This window comes from Limulus polyphemus, unplaced genomic scaffold (genome assembly GCF_000517525.1).
Source record: "Limulus polyphemus unplaced genomic scaffold, Limulus_polyphemus-2.1.2 Scaffold5912, whole genome shotgun sequence".
Classification (NCBI taxonomy): domain Eukaryota; kingdom Metazoa; phylum Arthropoda; class Merostomata; order Xiphosura; family Limulidae; genus Limulus; species Limulus polyphemus.
The window spans coordinates 14,562-31,916 of NW_013671522.1; the positions used below are offsets into that span (position 1 = coordinate 14,562).

The 17,355-nt window shown below is 30.7% G+C and overlaps 1 protein-coding gene across 1 annotated transcript in view; it reads right to left on the reverse strand.

Annotated features, from left to right (window-relative positions):
- Window positions 1-6,524: 6,524 nt before the first annotated feature.
- LOC106473131 (inosine-5'-monophosphate dehydrogenase 2-like) overlaps window positions 6,525-17,355 on the reverse strand; it is a 33,089-nt gene continuing 22,258 nt past the window's right edge. The window contains exons 9-14 of the mRNA XM_013933811.2: window positions 16,411-16,506; window positions 15,109-15,252; window positions 13,031-13,184; window positions 12,340-12,483; window positions 11,870-11,953; window positions 6,525-9,249 (exon numbers count right to left, since the gene is read on the reverse strand). Coding sequence (XP_013789265.1) covers window positions 9,228-9,249; window positions 11,870-11,953; window positions 12,340-12,483; window positions 13,031-13,184; window positions 15,109-15,252; window positions 16,411-16,506 — 644 coding nt within the window. The 3' untranslated portion in view covers window positions 6,525-9,227. The remainder of the gene's footprint in view (window positions 9,250-11,869; window positions 11,954-12,339; window positions 12,484-13,030; window positions 13,185-15,108; window positions 15,253-16,410; window positions 16,507-17,355) is intronic.

Sequence of the window (17,355 nt, forward strand, 5' to 3'; positions counted from 1 at the left end):
ATTTTCAATAAGCAATCCTGAAAAATATTTGGAGGTGCTTAACTTTTTTTCCAGGCGTATAGTTAATTTAGTTTATTTTCATTTTTGGAGCAAGACGTCGTATGAATCATCATTACTGATAGTTTAGTTATGGTGGTTTTACCCCTACTTCGATAGGGCGGCAAAACTCTACGCAGTAAAATTTATAAACACTAGTTTTCGTTCTCAACCATAGTTGTGCACGTGTATTTCTTTACAGACTAGCTCTCTCTTACAACCAAAGAAACTGTACGTCTCCCCTAATATTTAACTTGTTAAGTGTGACAGTTAATGTCAGATGTTTTGTAAAACTCGTGTCAGGTTGGATTCATCAACCTTATCAAGGCACAAACAAACTCAATGCCCATGAAGGCACTAAAACAATAAATAAATAAAAAATATAAAATTATATAACAAGGCTAAATGTAACAAGAAAGAAACAACTAGTCAAATGTGATATGTAGCCTTTCTAAAAACGCATAACATCACTTCTCCTCGCCCCCCTCTTCACTCATGTATTCTTAGAGTAGTACATTGTGTACCCAAAAACACGAGACGTGATGTGACAGGTAAAGTAAATATAACTAAATATATACAATTTAACTAAACTAATGTTGTAACGGTAAACTTAGCTGATAATCACGAACTACGATAGTGGTTCATAATAGGGATCGCAAGGAATTGTACAAAACCCTAATAGAACGTTCGGGCAACAATCATCTTAAACAGTACAGATTCAGTTCAAACAATACTTTAAAACCTTTATTATTGACTGCTAAGGCTGCACACATATAAAAATTCACAAAAATGTATGTATGTTAGATTTACAAGGAAAAGAAAATCCGCTCAAAACGGCCCGGCTCGTTTGTAATTGTTATCATTATTCTCTATCCAGCTTACAATACAAAAAGCTAGGTATATTGTACCCAAACCCTTTGTAGAATACTATATAAGGTACTGTGAAGGTCGTAGGGGTATAGAAAAGTCGATTTGTTTCTTCTGTATTTTACATAAGCTAAAGAAATCTCACAGTTATAGTGTAAACGATGTTATCATTAACGCTTTCTTAAACATATCTGGTGTTCCTTTAAAAAGCTTAAGTACAGGGTAAAACAAGAATTACCAGCCAATAATAGATGAACATTAGATGATTGTAACATGTAGATACTCAATGCTTTGTACACTATACAATCTGTGTCTTTAGGCAACCAACCACTTTATTATGTATGAAGTAAAGGAGTAAAAAATATCAATACACATAATATTAAATTTTACTACACAAATTCGTAGAATAATTACCATATAATACACGAAGATTTATTTAAAGCGATGTTTTAGACGTATATATGTTTTATTTGAAAAGGCTGCTTTTCTACTGATAAAATTTTATACGCGCTTTGTGGGGATTGTGTCTTAGTCTAGGCATATATTTGGCCATTGCTATGCATTATATATAGATAATTTAGTTACACAGAAACTATAAATGTTCACTATATTCTAAAACAAATCTCTATGACAATCTCCAACTGTAGCTTAATATTTTATATCTCAAATTAATTCGATCAAATAGCCAATAGCTACAGTAAATCATCATGAACCGTATCAGCTAGCTACTAGCTATGTTTATTATCATTACAATGAATAAAGTTAGCTACCATATCAAGTAATCCTTTGTCAACAGCTGAGCATAACAAAAAGCCAACAAACGAGATAAATATAAAACTGTGAATTAAAAAACCTGCAAATAGGATCGTAAAAAAGTAAGGAAACAAGGCTTTTACCTGAAATTACATTTGGTGGAGTCAAAATATAGATTTGTAGTTCAAGTAAATAATGTATACAGTATCACCAGCCTTGTTTCATTACTTTTTTACGATCCCTATTTGCAGATTTTTTAATTCCCAAATTTTTATTGTGAACTGGATAGCTGTTTGGGCCATCTCAGCTGTCCCATCCCCCAAATTGTTACAAATTAAAAAGAAAAATCTTAACGTAGTTCATACATGTACATGATTAGAAACCGAAAACTAAGGATGAGTATATTTTTGAAAGACAACATCGCAAAGTACTGTATTTTAATTTTAATGATTAATAACAAAACCAGGAAGAAAATAACATGAAATAGGAATTGTAACAAATGGGAAGGATAAATGACGGTTAACTCGTGAATTTTATATTTTTATATTTATGCTTAAAACAGTGGCATAAGTATTCCCCCGCAATTGTGGAGGTGATCAAAAGGGGTCCGCGGAGGGAAGCCAAAGGAGACCCGAATCAGACCCAAAATCGTAACTACAATTATAGAAAAGTAAATGTAGGGGGGGGCAATTACTTTTTATCTTTGGTGTAGTTGGTTGTAGAAGTTTGAAATAAAATCAAACTTTTAGGACTTCTATCTACAACAGACGAGAAAAAGAATACCATAAAATATCACTAAAAGAAACCAGCAAATTAAGCTTCTTCCACTGTATTGTGCTACGTCTTTGCAGTCTGGGCTGGACGTGACGCAACAGTTACTGTATCTAACTGCTGGAATTATTAAATATTTTTTCACCCTATACTGCATCTTGGGAAGTGGTTTGTTTAAGATAACTAACTTTCCGCTATATTTTTAACACATCTTTAGGTTAAAACATGTGATTAGCTATCTGTAAAAAGTGAGTTATATCGTCACGTGCAACAATAGACTTTAAGGGCTTTCCTATCCAAAGACCTCGAGCAAAAACCTACGTGTTTATGAAGGTCTAGGCATCAAATTTGGATAATTGTTATTAGCTATTTCAGCATTACTAATGGAACACGCAATAATGTAGTTATTGACTGAGCTACGATATCACTATATTTGTTTCGTTTTAAGCAAACTACACAAATGGGCTATCTGTACTATGCCCACAGCAGGTACCTGAATCCAATTGTTAGTGTTTTAAGCCCTCAGAAATGCCACTGTGCCACAATATAATCACAAGGTTTCTATAAATCGAGCTTATGAATTTTACATTTTGTTGACCTTTTTACTACAATTGTTTGCTGTTCTGGTATTAACAAACATTTTTTCTATAGCTTCCTACGTAGGTTAAGACAATAATAAATTGTACATTTTCTCAATGCTCTATCAGCCAATCGCATTCAACGGTTGGTAAAGTTTTTAAATATTTTTATTCAAGCACTGTTTGGTTGTTATGTTTATAGGACGGATACAAAGTTGTATGCGGTATTCACTGGGTTATAGAAAATGGTAGTTCGAAAAAATTAAACCTAAGATTTTAGAAGCATTAGTAAAACACGTATAGTTATGAAGAGAGCTACTATCTTCCAATCGACGTACCATACTAGGCTGCGAATATGAAATATGCAGGACCTGCGCATTAACGAAACGCTGCATTAGTTTTGGAGAGCTACAATTTGTCATCCAATAGGAACTTTTTTTCAGTTGGTCACAATTAGCAGTTCACTACATCTTGCGTTAAATGCAATCGTTGTTACATCAAACCATCTGGTCTGGCTCCCAATAAGAGTACATGTGTTTAGTACGGTACTGGGTCCTTTTTCTTATTATTCTAAATCCAAATCTGATATGTTTCTTTGCTCCATTCACCACTTGTATATTAGTTTAAACATCAAACCGCTTTATAAATATGCTGAATATATCTATTGGACGACGCAGTTGAACTAAGACTACTTTGGAATATTAATGATAAGAAAATGTTCTAGAATTAGTCTTCAAAGTTGTAACATTGGGCACTAAACGATGTTATCCACTGCTTTAAAATATTGTGATAAAATTAAACATGCATACAATTCTAGCAATAAACATGGGTAAGTATTAGAAATATAACCACTTCTCCAAATCTGCAAAAAGTCTCTCACTGGTGCCCATTGTTACTATATACATTCGTTGAAAGTTTCAGAATTCTCTGCAAAAAAGATGTTCCTAATTTTGAAATGATAGACTAGAATGCAGTGAAAACAGCTAGGCATTTTTGAGCCCCTTTTTTTTCTTTTGTTTTTGAACTTCGCGCAAAGCTACACGAGGGCTATCTGCACTAGCCGTCCCTAATTTAGCAACGAAAGACTAGAGAGAAGGCAGCTAGTCATCCCCACCCACCACCAACTCTTCGACTACTCTTTTACCAACCAATAGTGGAATTTATTATCACATTATAACACCCCCACAGCTGAAAGGGCGAGCATGTTTGGTGAGACAGGGATTCAAACCCGCAACTCTCAGATTGAGAGGCGAATGCCCTAATCACCTGGCCATAGCTCCTTTTGTCTACCTGATAATATGGTACTTGATCATCACTATTAGTGGACCCATAACCCCAAATTATGGAAAGCATTTTTGCTGTCTGGGTATCCTAACCATTGGGCCTTGCCTGGTCATAGGTTGAAAGAAGAACCTGCTTGATGACCCAGATTTTGAGTTTCTTCAGGAAATGATCATAACTACAAAACATCACTAATTTAATCATACTTAAAGAGTATATTGAATACCATATGATAAGAAACCGAAAGAGGCAATACATAGTTAAACTTTATTCATTATATTACTTTATTAATGTGTGAAAATGATATTTTTTTTACATCAGTGTCACGTGTTTAACGAAATGATGAAACAAGTTTTTTTTTTTTGTAGAATCGCCATTGTTTATTATTTTCATAAGTATATGCATGCATGAAAATTTTGGCACTTAAAAAAAGAACATTCTGGTACACAACCAGAAATCAGTGGAGATGTTTATCCAGAAAAATTAAGTTTTTAGTTAGGTTCTAATGACAATAAACATTAACAGTTCCTTAAACAGAAGGTTGTTTACAAAATTATTAAAGGCTATTTAGTCTTAGAATTGTGGTAAAATGTTTTATGCTTACTTCCTACTGATAATTCAGTAATCAAAAACTTACTGTTGAAAACAAAGTATATATCTGTTAGTATATGTCTGTTAGTATATGTCTGTTAGTATATGTCTGTTAGTATATATCTGTTAGTATATGTCTGTTAGTATATATCTGTTAGTATATGTCTGTTAGTATATATCTGTTAGTATATGTCTGTTAGTATATATCTGTTAGTATATGTCTGTTAGTATATGTCTGTTAGTATATATCTGTTAGTATATGTCTGTTAGTATATGTCTGTTAGTATATATCTGTTAGTATATGTCTGTTAGTATATGTCTGTTAGTATATATCTGTTAGTATATGTCTGTTAGTATATGTCTGTTAGTATATGTCTCTTATGTAAAAGCTCCAATGAGAGGATGATAACATTCTGAAGCCTTGTGGTACAACTAGTGAATACTGAAACACTACATAAATATACTGTTATGGACAACTTTAAAATTACAATCATTTAGAATGTTTTCCCACAGATCGAAAATGGTCACTGAAATCACATAAAAGTCTTACTTGAGAATTTTTTGTTGCAATAATTTAAAAAAGTTGGAAAAAAATACACTTCAAATACAGCTTAAACTTGAATAGTTTGAATAGTATCCTAAGAGTTCTTGTGTTGTGTACATAAATAGTGTTTATAAGAAGTTTTTCTCCCATTGTCCAGCCCAGTTTAGAAGTTCTGATATCTACCCAAAGGCTTTCTGAGCAGTAACATATAGCACACAAGAGATGAACCTAATGTGATATTTTTATACACAAACTTCATAGTTTTGATTAAGGAATTCGGACCTTAGTTTTGTTACAACAACTTTTGATTGAACCTCAAACTAAAACTGTCAGTTTTTACCATTCTTCGTAACTTCCATATAAGAGCTATGGGAAAAGTGTGTGAAATTACTTTGAGTTCATTAACACTTGTTGTTTCATTACAAATCAAATAAACTAAAAATTTGTTCTTCCCTAACAAATGTATAAGTATAGTTTTGTGATTAAAATCATGTGAGAATGCAAATCCATATTCTTCTGAATTTGTCAACTATAGATTTCAAAAAATTACCTTCACAGACATCAACTGATATAGAATAAAAAATCACAAAGTTTTCAATCATACAATAAGACAGAATACTTAGGTTAGTAATATCCTGATAATTTTTTTTAGAAAACAAAGATCATGTATTTTCTTACATTGTTTCATTCAAATACCTTAAACTGAGATTTGTCACTTGAAAAGCATTATCCACCTCTGAACTGCACATTTATTCGTTAACTTCTACCAAAATAGTTGATTCTCATGATTACAAACGAAATTTCAATTAACGAAAGGAATAACTGAACTTGTCTAAAGTTAAGGTTCATTAATAATTCTTCAATAATTAACACTAAAATTCTATCCTCTTTAAAAGTATGATCCAAAGTAGGTGAGCACAAGTATAAAAAGAAATTTCTTACCTACAGTTTAATGTCACTAGTCATACATTAATTATAATAAATAATTGTGTAACTTATTAGCTTTAAGCTCATGTAACTTTCAATTGTTGACACCAACTCAAGCTGGGATATTTCACATCAGATCCTCACTGTACATGACACATGATTGAACTTACAAGAAACAAACTTTCTAAAAGAATTTATTTTTGAAACACTGATGAGGGTTGAAAACAAGGGTGATAAATGTATGTATTAATACATTACATAGAGTTTTTGTACCTGTGATTGAAACTTTGTGAGCAAAATAAAAACATTATGGAGGGAAAAACTCCATCTTAACACACATGTGTTTGTGTGTACACATCATCAGTTACCACTTGTCTAATATAAACATTAAATGCACTTGAGACATGAGTAAATAAAGTGTAAGAAAAAAAAAAGAAATACTATGGAACATATACAACAATTAAACAGAACCTAACTACAACCAAACTCTAAGATTGAAATTCTTTGCAGAGGAGACTTGCTACTTACAAGAATTCTTAGGTATTGGCTGACAAGTTATGAGTAGATCGATACTTTCGATGTATGAAACTTAACTTTCAATCTATATTTTATAATTAACTAATTCAACCTTATTTAAAAACAACTGGAATTATTTAACCAAAGTTACTGGTGAAGTGTATGTGTAAAAAATTTTTTACTCATTACAAGCTCTGCAATGTTACAAAATAAAATGTATTTTCTAAATGAGCAGTATCCGAGGGGTGTTCTAACATTTTATATGAATTTGGTAGCAAAACCTCAGTTTAACATAACCAATTATTACATTACACACTTAACATAATTAGAAGAAATAATGATGTTTCCTTTTCTTCTTCAAGATTAAAGGCAATACCACATGATTAATGAAGTAAATGAGCAATTTTAGAGGTCTGAAAATGTGTAACAGTTTTAAAATATCAAGTAAACTGACGTTTAGTATCATTTATTAAGATGTAAAATAATTTTCCGAACTCTTCACGTATTGTACCATTAAATTGTTATTACCTGTTCTCTAATTCAGTTTCAAACTTTTTAAACAACCCCTTTCCTCTTATCCATGATTCTTGAAGCCCAATCCACACACACATATACATGAAGAAATCTAATTTGACATTGTCACTAACAATTAAAAATTTTAGTGCACCACAGATTCAAACAGACACGCAAGTATACAATAGTATGAATTTTTAATTTTATTTTTTATGAACCATCTCGTGCCCCAATTCTGAGAATCACTGTTCTAATTAACAAGCAATGCTTCAATAAGTTGGAAAATTTGAGCTATTCTTCAACAATTACTGCACATTATCTTGAGTGCAGTCAGACACTGTAATCACTGGCAAAGTTAATATAAAAATTAGGCTAATGGGGGAAAAAAAAGGAGCTCCAAGATTGGTTCAAATTACAAATAAAAATGTTTGTGACTATTACAAAAAACAAGTCCTACATTTCTCTTACAAATTACAAAGGTTTCTTAATTATTAAATGCCCATTTTTCAGCCGATGTTTAATAATACAAAAATTAGGCTAATGAGAACACAAAAAGTAGCTCCTAGATTGGTTCACATTAGAAAATAAATGTTTGCGACTATTACAAAAAACAAGTCCTACATTTCTCTTACAAATTACAAAGGTTTCTTAATTATTAAATGTCCATTTTTCAGCCGATGTTTAATAATACAAAAATTAGGCTAATGAGAACACAAAAAGTAGCTCCTAGATTGGTTCACATTAGAAAATAAATGTTTGTAACTATTACAAAAAACAAGTCCTACATTTCTCTTACAAATTACAAAGGTTTCTTAATTATTAAATGTCCATTTTTCAGCTGATGTTTAATTTAACCTTTTTTAAAACTATATGGAAGTCATGTGTAATCTATAAATATCCAAATTTCTGAATCATATTTCTAAATAAGTGTACAAAATTGTTTTTTTACGATCTAAAATTTATCATCTTTCAAATGATGCAATGATTCAGTTAATAAAGTGACAGAGCTCTATCAGCTACTGTAACCACTGAATATACATTTTACCATATAAGGGAGCTAGTTTAGTCTAGTCTAATGCACCTTGCAACTAACAGTTGTTGCTTTAGCACAAAGCTACACAACAGGCTATCTGTGATCTTGGGGAATTGAACTGTGGATTTTAGTGATTTAAGTCCATAAATTTTCCACTGACAGAGCCTTATAAGAGCTTTTGCAACCACTGTGTATATATTTTATCATGCATTGAGTTTAATGCAACTTCCACCCCTATGAACAACTGTAAATATTTTATCAAAAACAAACAAAAAATTGGGATTCCTCCTTTGTGAATAATGCCTTTTATATTTGATGAAACAAAAAAATCATTTAATTGGACTTGATTATGTTAAAAAATTCTAAAAAGTACGACACAAACTATGACTTATAAAAAAAAACAAAAAAAAAAACAAGCTATATAGTGTTATCAAATATTTAACTTACATTAGCCTCAGCAAATAATTCAAGTAAAAAACAGTGATCTTCAATATGTGAATTTCAACTAACTAACACTACATTACCTATCAGTTCATTAAAATAAACTACTCAAGCTAATTATCTGAGAAGAACAGATTATATTGTAAAAACCTTGGCATAATAAATGAAGAAAAGAAACAGAAATTTAGAAATAATAATAAACATTTCTGCAGTAACAAAAACAAATCCACAAATTAGTATTTTGTTTCTTTAAAGCTTGGAATGTTATGCACTGCTTCCAGCACAGTTACTCCTTCAACATATAACAAAAGCAGCTGGCACCAGACATACTAATACTACTAAGCTACATATATCGTTTTTCCATTCTTCTCATCGTTTAAAATAGCTTCTTTTCAAACCTATATGAACAAAAAAAATTATCAAACAAATATAAATATTACAAGTTCAAAACTATTAAAATAATTTGATGGTTTTAATTTGTTTGTTTGTAATAAAACACAAAGCTGCATAATGGGCTATCTGTGCTCTGCCCACCACGGGTATCAAAACCCAGATTCTAGCGTTGTAAGTCCTCAGACATACCGCTGTGCCACTGGGGGGCTATGGTTTTAATATAATAGTGGTTTTCATAAATAAAATCAGAGGATAATACTTTACATACATTTTTTTACTAAATATTTGATAATAGTATAGTTCTCTCTTCTAAATACACATTTCACTTATGTTATGTATTGAACCTGCCTCTTTGTTCCATAAGCTGTCAATCAAACAATGCATGTCTAATAACAGTTCCTACTCCAGAATCATATTTATTGACCTTAAAGTTATGTACACAGATTAGACTAAATTATGTCCTCTAATTCACCTAATCAGGATATCTCATAATTAAATCAAGAACCTTGATGATCATGCTGCAGTTAAGGAACTTTTTGTTAGAAGTGTATCTTGATTTATGTCACTCGAGGAAGGAAAGGATAGTCATATACTGCACACACACCCCCCAAAAAAAATATTAAAAACTACTACTAACATAAGATACATTTTTCTTCACGATTAACCTGTGCTTTCATAATCACTGAACCAGTTTAACATAAATGTTCCAAGGTGACCACCAGTAGCACCGTCTAGATATTGGGAACCCTGGGTTAAGTGTGAATTGGGGTCCCATCCACAAAGATCATACTTAAAAAATACAAATACAGACAATATATTTTGGATGGGGGCCCTGAAGGGTTCAGGGCCCTGGGCTACAGCCCAGTTAATCTGCACCTTAAGACGACACTGTCCACCACCAATATCAATGCTTGTGTTACTTTATAAAAAGTTATATGAAATGAATTAGTAAACTCAGTACTTTTGTTACAAGGTTCACTATGGCCCATCTTGTATAATAAAAAAGACAAAATATGACAAAGAACTTAAGTTGCAACTTTATAGTTATAGAATCAAACTCACTATAAGTCAAAAAATCACAGGATTATATATCATGGTAAAAAATGTGTTTTCATAAGAAGAATTAGAAACCAAGTTATATGTACATTTAGTTGGTTTATCATTTCCAGTTTCTTCCCACTTCTACTAATCTAGATAATACTGCTTATGAGCCTCGCAGCCATCCTTCCTGTGCATGTATTTACATTATTAACACTTTAACCAACTGGCAAAATCAACTATGCTGTGAACATGTTTACTGATGCATGTATCTTTAACATTATTAACAACAACATAAGTAAAAAATTGGGAACTTAAAAACCTGTAAATAAGGATCATAAAGAAAAAAGTAAGGAAACAAGGCTGGAGATACTATAGACATTATTTACTCAATCTAAAAACCCTTATTTTGGCTCCATATTCTTACCTAGAATTACATTTAGTGGAGCTAAAAATCAACTACCCTAATGATCATATATCAAGCCATTTTTGCTGTAGGCTGGCAAAAGGAAGAATAATAATATGAACAACTGAGCAGTTTTTGGCAGATTTTAGATTTGTCCTAAGTAAGAGATAGCATATTTCTTCTGAATTTTTTAAACGTGTGTAGCTTTAAGTATTGCAAAGGAAGATTTTAAGTGTTATTTCAGGAACGAGTTTGCTTTCAAATGTGGATTTTGCCGCGCTCTCTATTAATGTTTCGTCAAAACATGGTCAATCCCTATTATGAACCACTACTGTGATTCATGATTTAACCCACTGGTAAAAACAACTATGCTACAAACATAGTTATTGATGCATGTATCTACATTATAAACATTTTAACCAACTGGTAAAATAATATATGCTGCAAACATGATGACTAAGCATTTTATACATTTCTTTGAATTGAAAATTAACAGTTTAAGTTACCTTTTGGTTTAGATGTAAAAGAATGGAGTAGAAACTGAACTGTAGAGAAATCCTGTTTACTTCTCTTGGAAATAGATAGGAAAAATCAAATACATTATAATCTGTCTTTAAAAAAGCATGCAGGAACATATAATAAATATTTCTGGCCAATTATTAAAAGATGAGCCTTACATCCTGGCTCTCTTTGTGTCTTCTTGTCATAAGTTTTAATCCAACCTTGAAACATAAATACTTTGTGAGCAAAGTTTCTTATAATTAATCATAAAGTAACTTATAATGTTTGCAAACTACAAATCCAATGACATGTTCAGTTCAAATACAACTATTGCATTTTTTTAAACCATGACAACTATTAGCTTCTAACTCTTTATATGTCCCTGTTTGTCAAAACTGATGAACCAGTGGAAACCTAATCTTATGGATGTCACAATATATGCTGAATCACGTATTTACTCAAACAATCCACTCACTTTACCTTTATAATTACATTATGTTTAAAAGTCGTTTAAACTGTCACAATAACTCTGAGCACATGTATAATGAACATTTTAAAATTATATTTCTATGATTTCTGTTTCTACTGCATTCAGTTTATAATGATTGGTACTGTGTAACATGACACACATTACACACACACTTATAGATGTTAGATTTTCAACCCCGATAACAACTTACGAATGTAATCCATGGACTCCACCTTCGATCTGAGCTGAAAGTGTTCTCTTCTCAAACCTTAGTTCACCAGAGTACATCATAGCTCTGTAAACAATAGAAATATTTAACTTGAACAAACAAACTTTGTTTATCTGTTGAATACAGAAGAATTTGTCTAAAGGAAATATTTTAGAAACATATAATTGTTTATTAAAAAGTTGTACAAACATTAAGAAAGTCTCTTTAAGAACAAAATGTAGTACACTGAACTGATTCTACAACGAACATCTTGCTAGAAAGTGAAACTAAAGCATAAACAATCTTGTTAAAAGTAACGTTTCTAAACAACTGTAAGAAACCTTCAATGACCAAAGACAATACACTACTTTTACATTAATGCAAGTTTTCAACTACTGTATACATCATTGTTAGCTTAAGAGAAAACAAAAAAATACAACTACTAGACAATATGTATGAAAGTTGAAACAAACCTCAGAGCAGTGAGACTTTTGGTTCCAATATCTTGACAACCATATTTAATGCCAGTGATCAAATATGGTACAAAACGATGCACTGAACCTTTGTCAACTATGTTACCTGAAACTCCCTGAGCTACCCGAATTTTATCATCTTCACTGAAATTATATAATAAACACAATGTTCTTGAAACATTTAAAAAAATGGCAGTAACAGAACATCATTATAACATCGAGGAAATAATTTTGTGCATTTTGGTGAAATTCCTAAAATTTTATAAATCAATTAAAAATTTATTCATTTGCTGTTTTCTGCTTCAAACTTGTCTACTTTTTATTAACACACGAAACATGCAAACAACAACCTTCATAGACAATAAAACCTATAATGTACAATTAGAAGAACCTTGGTAAAAAAAATCTTATTACACTTCCAAAACAAAATAAAAAAACGACTAATAATAAAATGTCCTATAACACAATTACAATACAGCAGTAACAAAAGATAAACTGGTCATTAACGACAGAAGGAAATTATATGTAGTATAACTACTGATGAACCCAATACCTAGCAGAAAATTATTTTAGATACTTATAAAAATTACTATATAGCAAAAAATTTTAATCTAATCCTAATGTAACTCTCCTGCCATACTCTAACCAAAACAATATAAAATATGCCCAACAGAATAATCGTGAATGTTACCTCTGGAAATATCTATGGCGACTTCCACTTCCTTCTCGAGATTCCATTGCATCGAGAGATCCCATTCCTCGATATTTTTTCAATCTGACTCCATCAGAGAAAAAGTATTCACCAGGTGATTCATTTGTTCCAGCCAGAAGAGAGCCCATCATAACTGTAAAATAGGCATAAAAAATAGGCTTTTAATCTGAGTACTCATATTTGTATTAAGTAATTTATCTGGACTATCATCCATGTAGAAGGCTTAGGTAATTGAGCCGAGAGCTTGCGCATTAAAAAAACAAACCAAAAAGCATGGTGATAGCCCAAACATATTACTTAATACAAAAAAAATGTAAAAGTATTTTACTGAGTATATTATTAGTTTACAAATTGTTCTTAATTTTTACACCACATACCTAGTCTTCTAGTGCTTCAACATAATTTTTATCTTATTTCTGCCTATATCGATAAAAGACTAAAACTGACTGGTGAAAAGTAGTTAGTTAACTGAACTTACTTAACCTTCAAATTACCAACTTGTTTTTATACCTTCACTAATGGTAGCATCCACACATTGCATCGTATTGAATAATTTTATGCTTTTGTCTGTTACAATGTTCAGTGTAATGGACTCACCAAAAAACATTTGGGTGAAATCCTTCATTTTCTATGTAAGATGTACCGGGAACATCAGCAGTGATTAGTGAGATTACTTGCAGTGTTCCTGGTATTTTTAGCTTACATTTTGTTTCTAAAATGTTATAGGGGACTTTGAATCTAACATATCTTGGACCACAAGCATTTTGTTGCATAAACAGTTTAGAGAAATGTGATTCAAAGTTGGTGAGGTCCATTTTAAACCCCATTCATAATTCTAAGGTTAACAATGCATCTGTACTGCTGTACTGGAAATAAGTATTCATTTCATCATTAAAGTAACTTGTATAAGCTTATAGTTTGTAACACATTATCTTTTCTTTTTATTTAAATTTAATAATGTGGTAACCTATTTTTTCAAATAGTTTTGTTCATTACAAGTTATAAAAAATCAATGGCACACAAAAAAAGTTAAAGGCATTTTTTATTGAAATCTCATTTTTCACTTCATTTAAAAAGAGTTTTTGCATAATTTTTAATATCCTTTTGGTAAACTAAATATAATTAAAATATACCATATGCACACTAAAAAAATTTTTCCTGTCTGCAAAACGGATAGACAAACAACTCCACCTTTACATTAAATACGTTTGTTTTATCTCTCTATCCCTGAGAAAGGAGTCCAGTACTAAAAGCACTTTTCTTTTAATTTTAAGTCTTCTATTATGTTTAATTACAGTGTATGTTTGATATTGGACTTATTGTTTATAAGTATAATTTCCCATTTTTTAATTATTTAAAAAAATTTTATGTTTTGATGAAAATTGTAATTGAATATTGTGAACAAATCTTTTCTTTGGAGGCATTAAATGTATTATTAATTACACAGGCCTGCAAATTTAAACTTCATAAAAGTTGTTTTGATTTTAGTAACAAATTTTCCATAATTCAGCTACACAAATTTTGAAAATAATATTCATTTTTTACAAATCAGGAAGAAAAAACTCCTAGTTACATCAAAATATTGTTTCTTTTACCACAATGAACAATTTATATTATTATTTTTGTTTAAAAAAAATACAAACAAACTGAAGTAAAGGGAAGAACATTAATGTCAAAAGAATATGCATCCTCATTCATCCTGATTTTTTTGTGAAATCTATGTCTTTTAGTCTCAAAACTACGTGTAGTGGTCATTCTTTAATGTATTGCATTATGACGTTTTGTGAAAAATCTGTATGTGATGGAGAAAAATGGATATTATTTTCGGATTCAACGCACAAGATTACTGTAGCACATGTAAAAATTTCAAGACAATAAAACCAATACAGGCCTGTTGTTATTAAGGATTAAATACAGCAATTGTTGTTCTCACAAGTATAACAAGTGTACTACTCAGCACTACTATAATACAAAAAATTATTAAAAGTTCTGCTTTCATATAAAGTAGTATAATGCATGAGATATTTTTCACTGACTGAGCCTAAATACCTCACTACCTGTAGAAGCTCCCAGACTCAATGCTTTGATGATATGTCCAACCGAACGGATTCCACCATCTGCAATTATGGGTACTCCATATCGTCGACTGTAGTCTGCAACTTTGTACACTGCTGTCGCTTGAGGACGTCCAACTGCCATCACTTAAAAATAAAATGATCACTCAACACTTGGAAAAAACTTTCAGGGCTAAGATAAGAACATAAAGTAAACAAGAATTGGAATTTTTGTGATAGCTGGCTTTATAACACTTTATTACATTAATGCCATGTCAGTAAACTTTCCCCGACATTTACATTTTAGTTGATATCTCAGTTACATGTTTCATCGTGAGCTGCAACAAACATTCAAAACACTCCTTCAAGCTGCATTTTTTTTAATGTATAAGCCATTTAAAAAATTCAAATTATTGACAAAACATTCTGTTCCAAATGGCTTACCAACATGCAGAGACACTGCACTACTTTGTTCATATGTTTTGTTTTACAGAATTTTATATAACCTAGTCAGACATTATTAATAAATAATAATCTCACTACTTAAATAAATGCTTATTCTAAATTTATTTGATAACTGTCTGTATTTTATTGTAAGGTTTTCTTGAAGAATAGTAACACACACACACAGATTGTTATCTATTATAGTAGCACTGACCCTTAAAGAGCAACCCCAATATTTCAAAAAATCACATTTGTCAAATTTAGCCTAAATTGAAAGTTTAACCACTTTTCTACATAAATAACTCATTTTTGTCTTAACAGCTATTTTCTCAAAACACAGTTTTCACTGGATTTACCAATTTATTAGCATGATAACTTCACCATTAAAGCCTATATCAGCATGAAAGTTAACACACTTGTTGATATTATGCTCTTCCATAGCTTGAATTTTTTTAATTCAAATATCTTTACCAATTTTCTTGTTATGAGTCTAATTACCACTAATGAAGGCACTAATTAAAATTAATTGCCCATAGCTCATTAATGTTGCAGAAAATTTGCAAAGTTTTTAATTCAATCTATAATGATGTTCACAAAGAGTATGTGTATCAATTTTTACATGTTTTTATCCTTCCTAAGTAAAGTTATGGTGTTAAAACAGTTTATGTTATGTATTTCTTTATCTCTATCGTATTAATTATACATATGACATACATGACTAAAAGTGTACTTTCAGAGATTGTGACATCATACTTGTGTTTTGTCTTAACTTGAAGGTTATAAGAAGTGTTTAACAGTTTCCTCAGCATGTAAATTTGCCAAGTTTTAAGGTTCAGTGCTACATTAACATAATTGTCTTACCTTCTTGTGTAATACAGATGGATCCAGAACCCATCCCAACTCGCAATCCATCCACTCCTGCTTCAATCAAGTTCTTTGCTTGCTGACAGGTGACTACTATAGTTGATACGATTAGAAAAATTATATTAAGAAGTAAAAATACCATATTTATGGCAGCTAGTTCAATAACTGAAACAAACAGTCATAACCAAATCAATAGGGCATTTTTATTTACAATTTAATTGTAATAAAAATAAAATTCTTTAAAATTGTTCGTATATTTTGAATTATAGGTTTTTTAAAATATCAGTAATGTTACAGATTGTAATTTTTTTTTGTTTCAAAGAAAATATTAGTTCATATTTTCCATACTTTGAAGAAAGCTTTGAAAAAAATAGAATTGCCAAATTAAACCTGACAACTTGATAAGAACTACTTATATTTCAATATTTAGAAAAAACGTTTTAATTCTTTTATGCTTTTCAGATATTTTGAGCCATCAGTTTTTGAAAATAATAATATTATAGACAAAAGATCACTACAACACATTAACAAGTCACTGTTTAGTGTAAGATTACTACAACACATTAACAAGTCACTGTTTAGTGTAAGATTACTACAAAACATCAACTCATTGTTTAGTTTAAGATTACTACAAAACACTAACGAGTTAATGTTTATTCCAAGATCACTATAAAACACTAACAGGTCACTAATTACTGTAAGATTATTACAAAACACTAACAGGTCACTAATTACTGTAAGATTATTAAAAAACACTAACATTTCGCTGCTGACAGTTAGATCACTACAAAACACTAACAAGTCAATGTTTACTGTAAGATCACTATAAAACACTAACAGGTCACTAATTACTGTAAGATTATTACAAAACACTAACAGGTCACTAATTACTGTAAGATTATTACAAAACACTAACATTTCACTGCTGACAGTTAGATCACT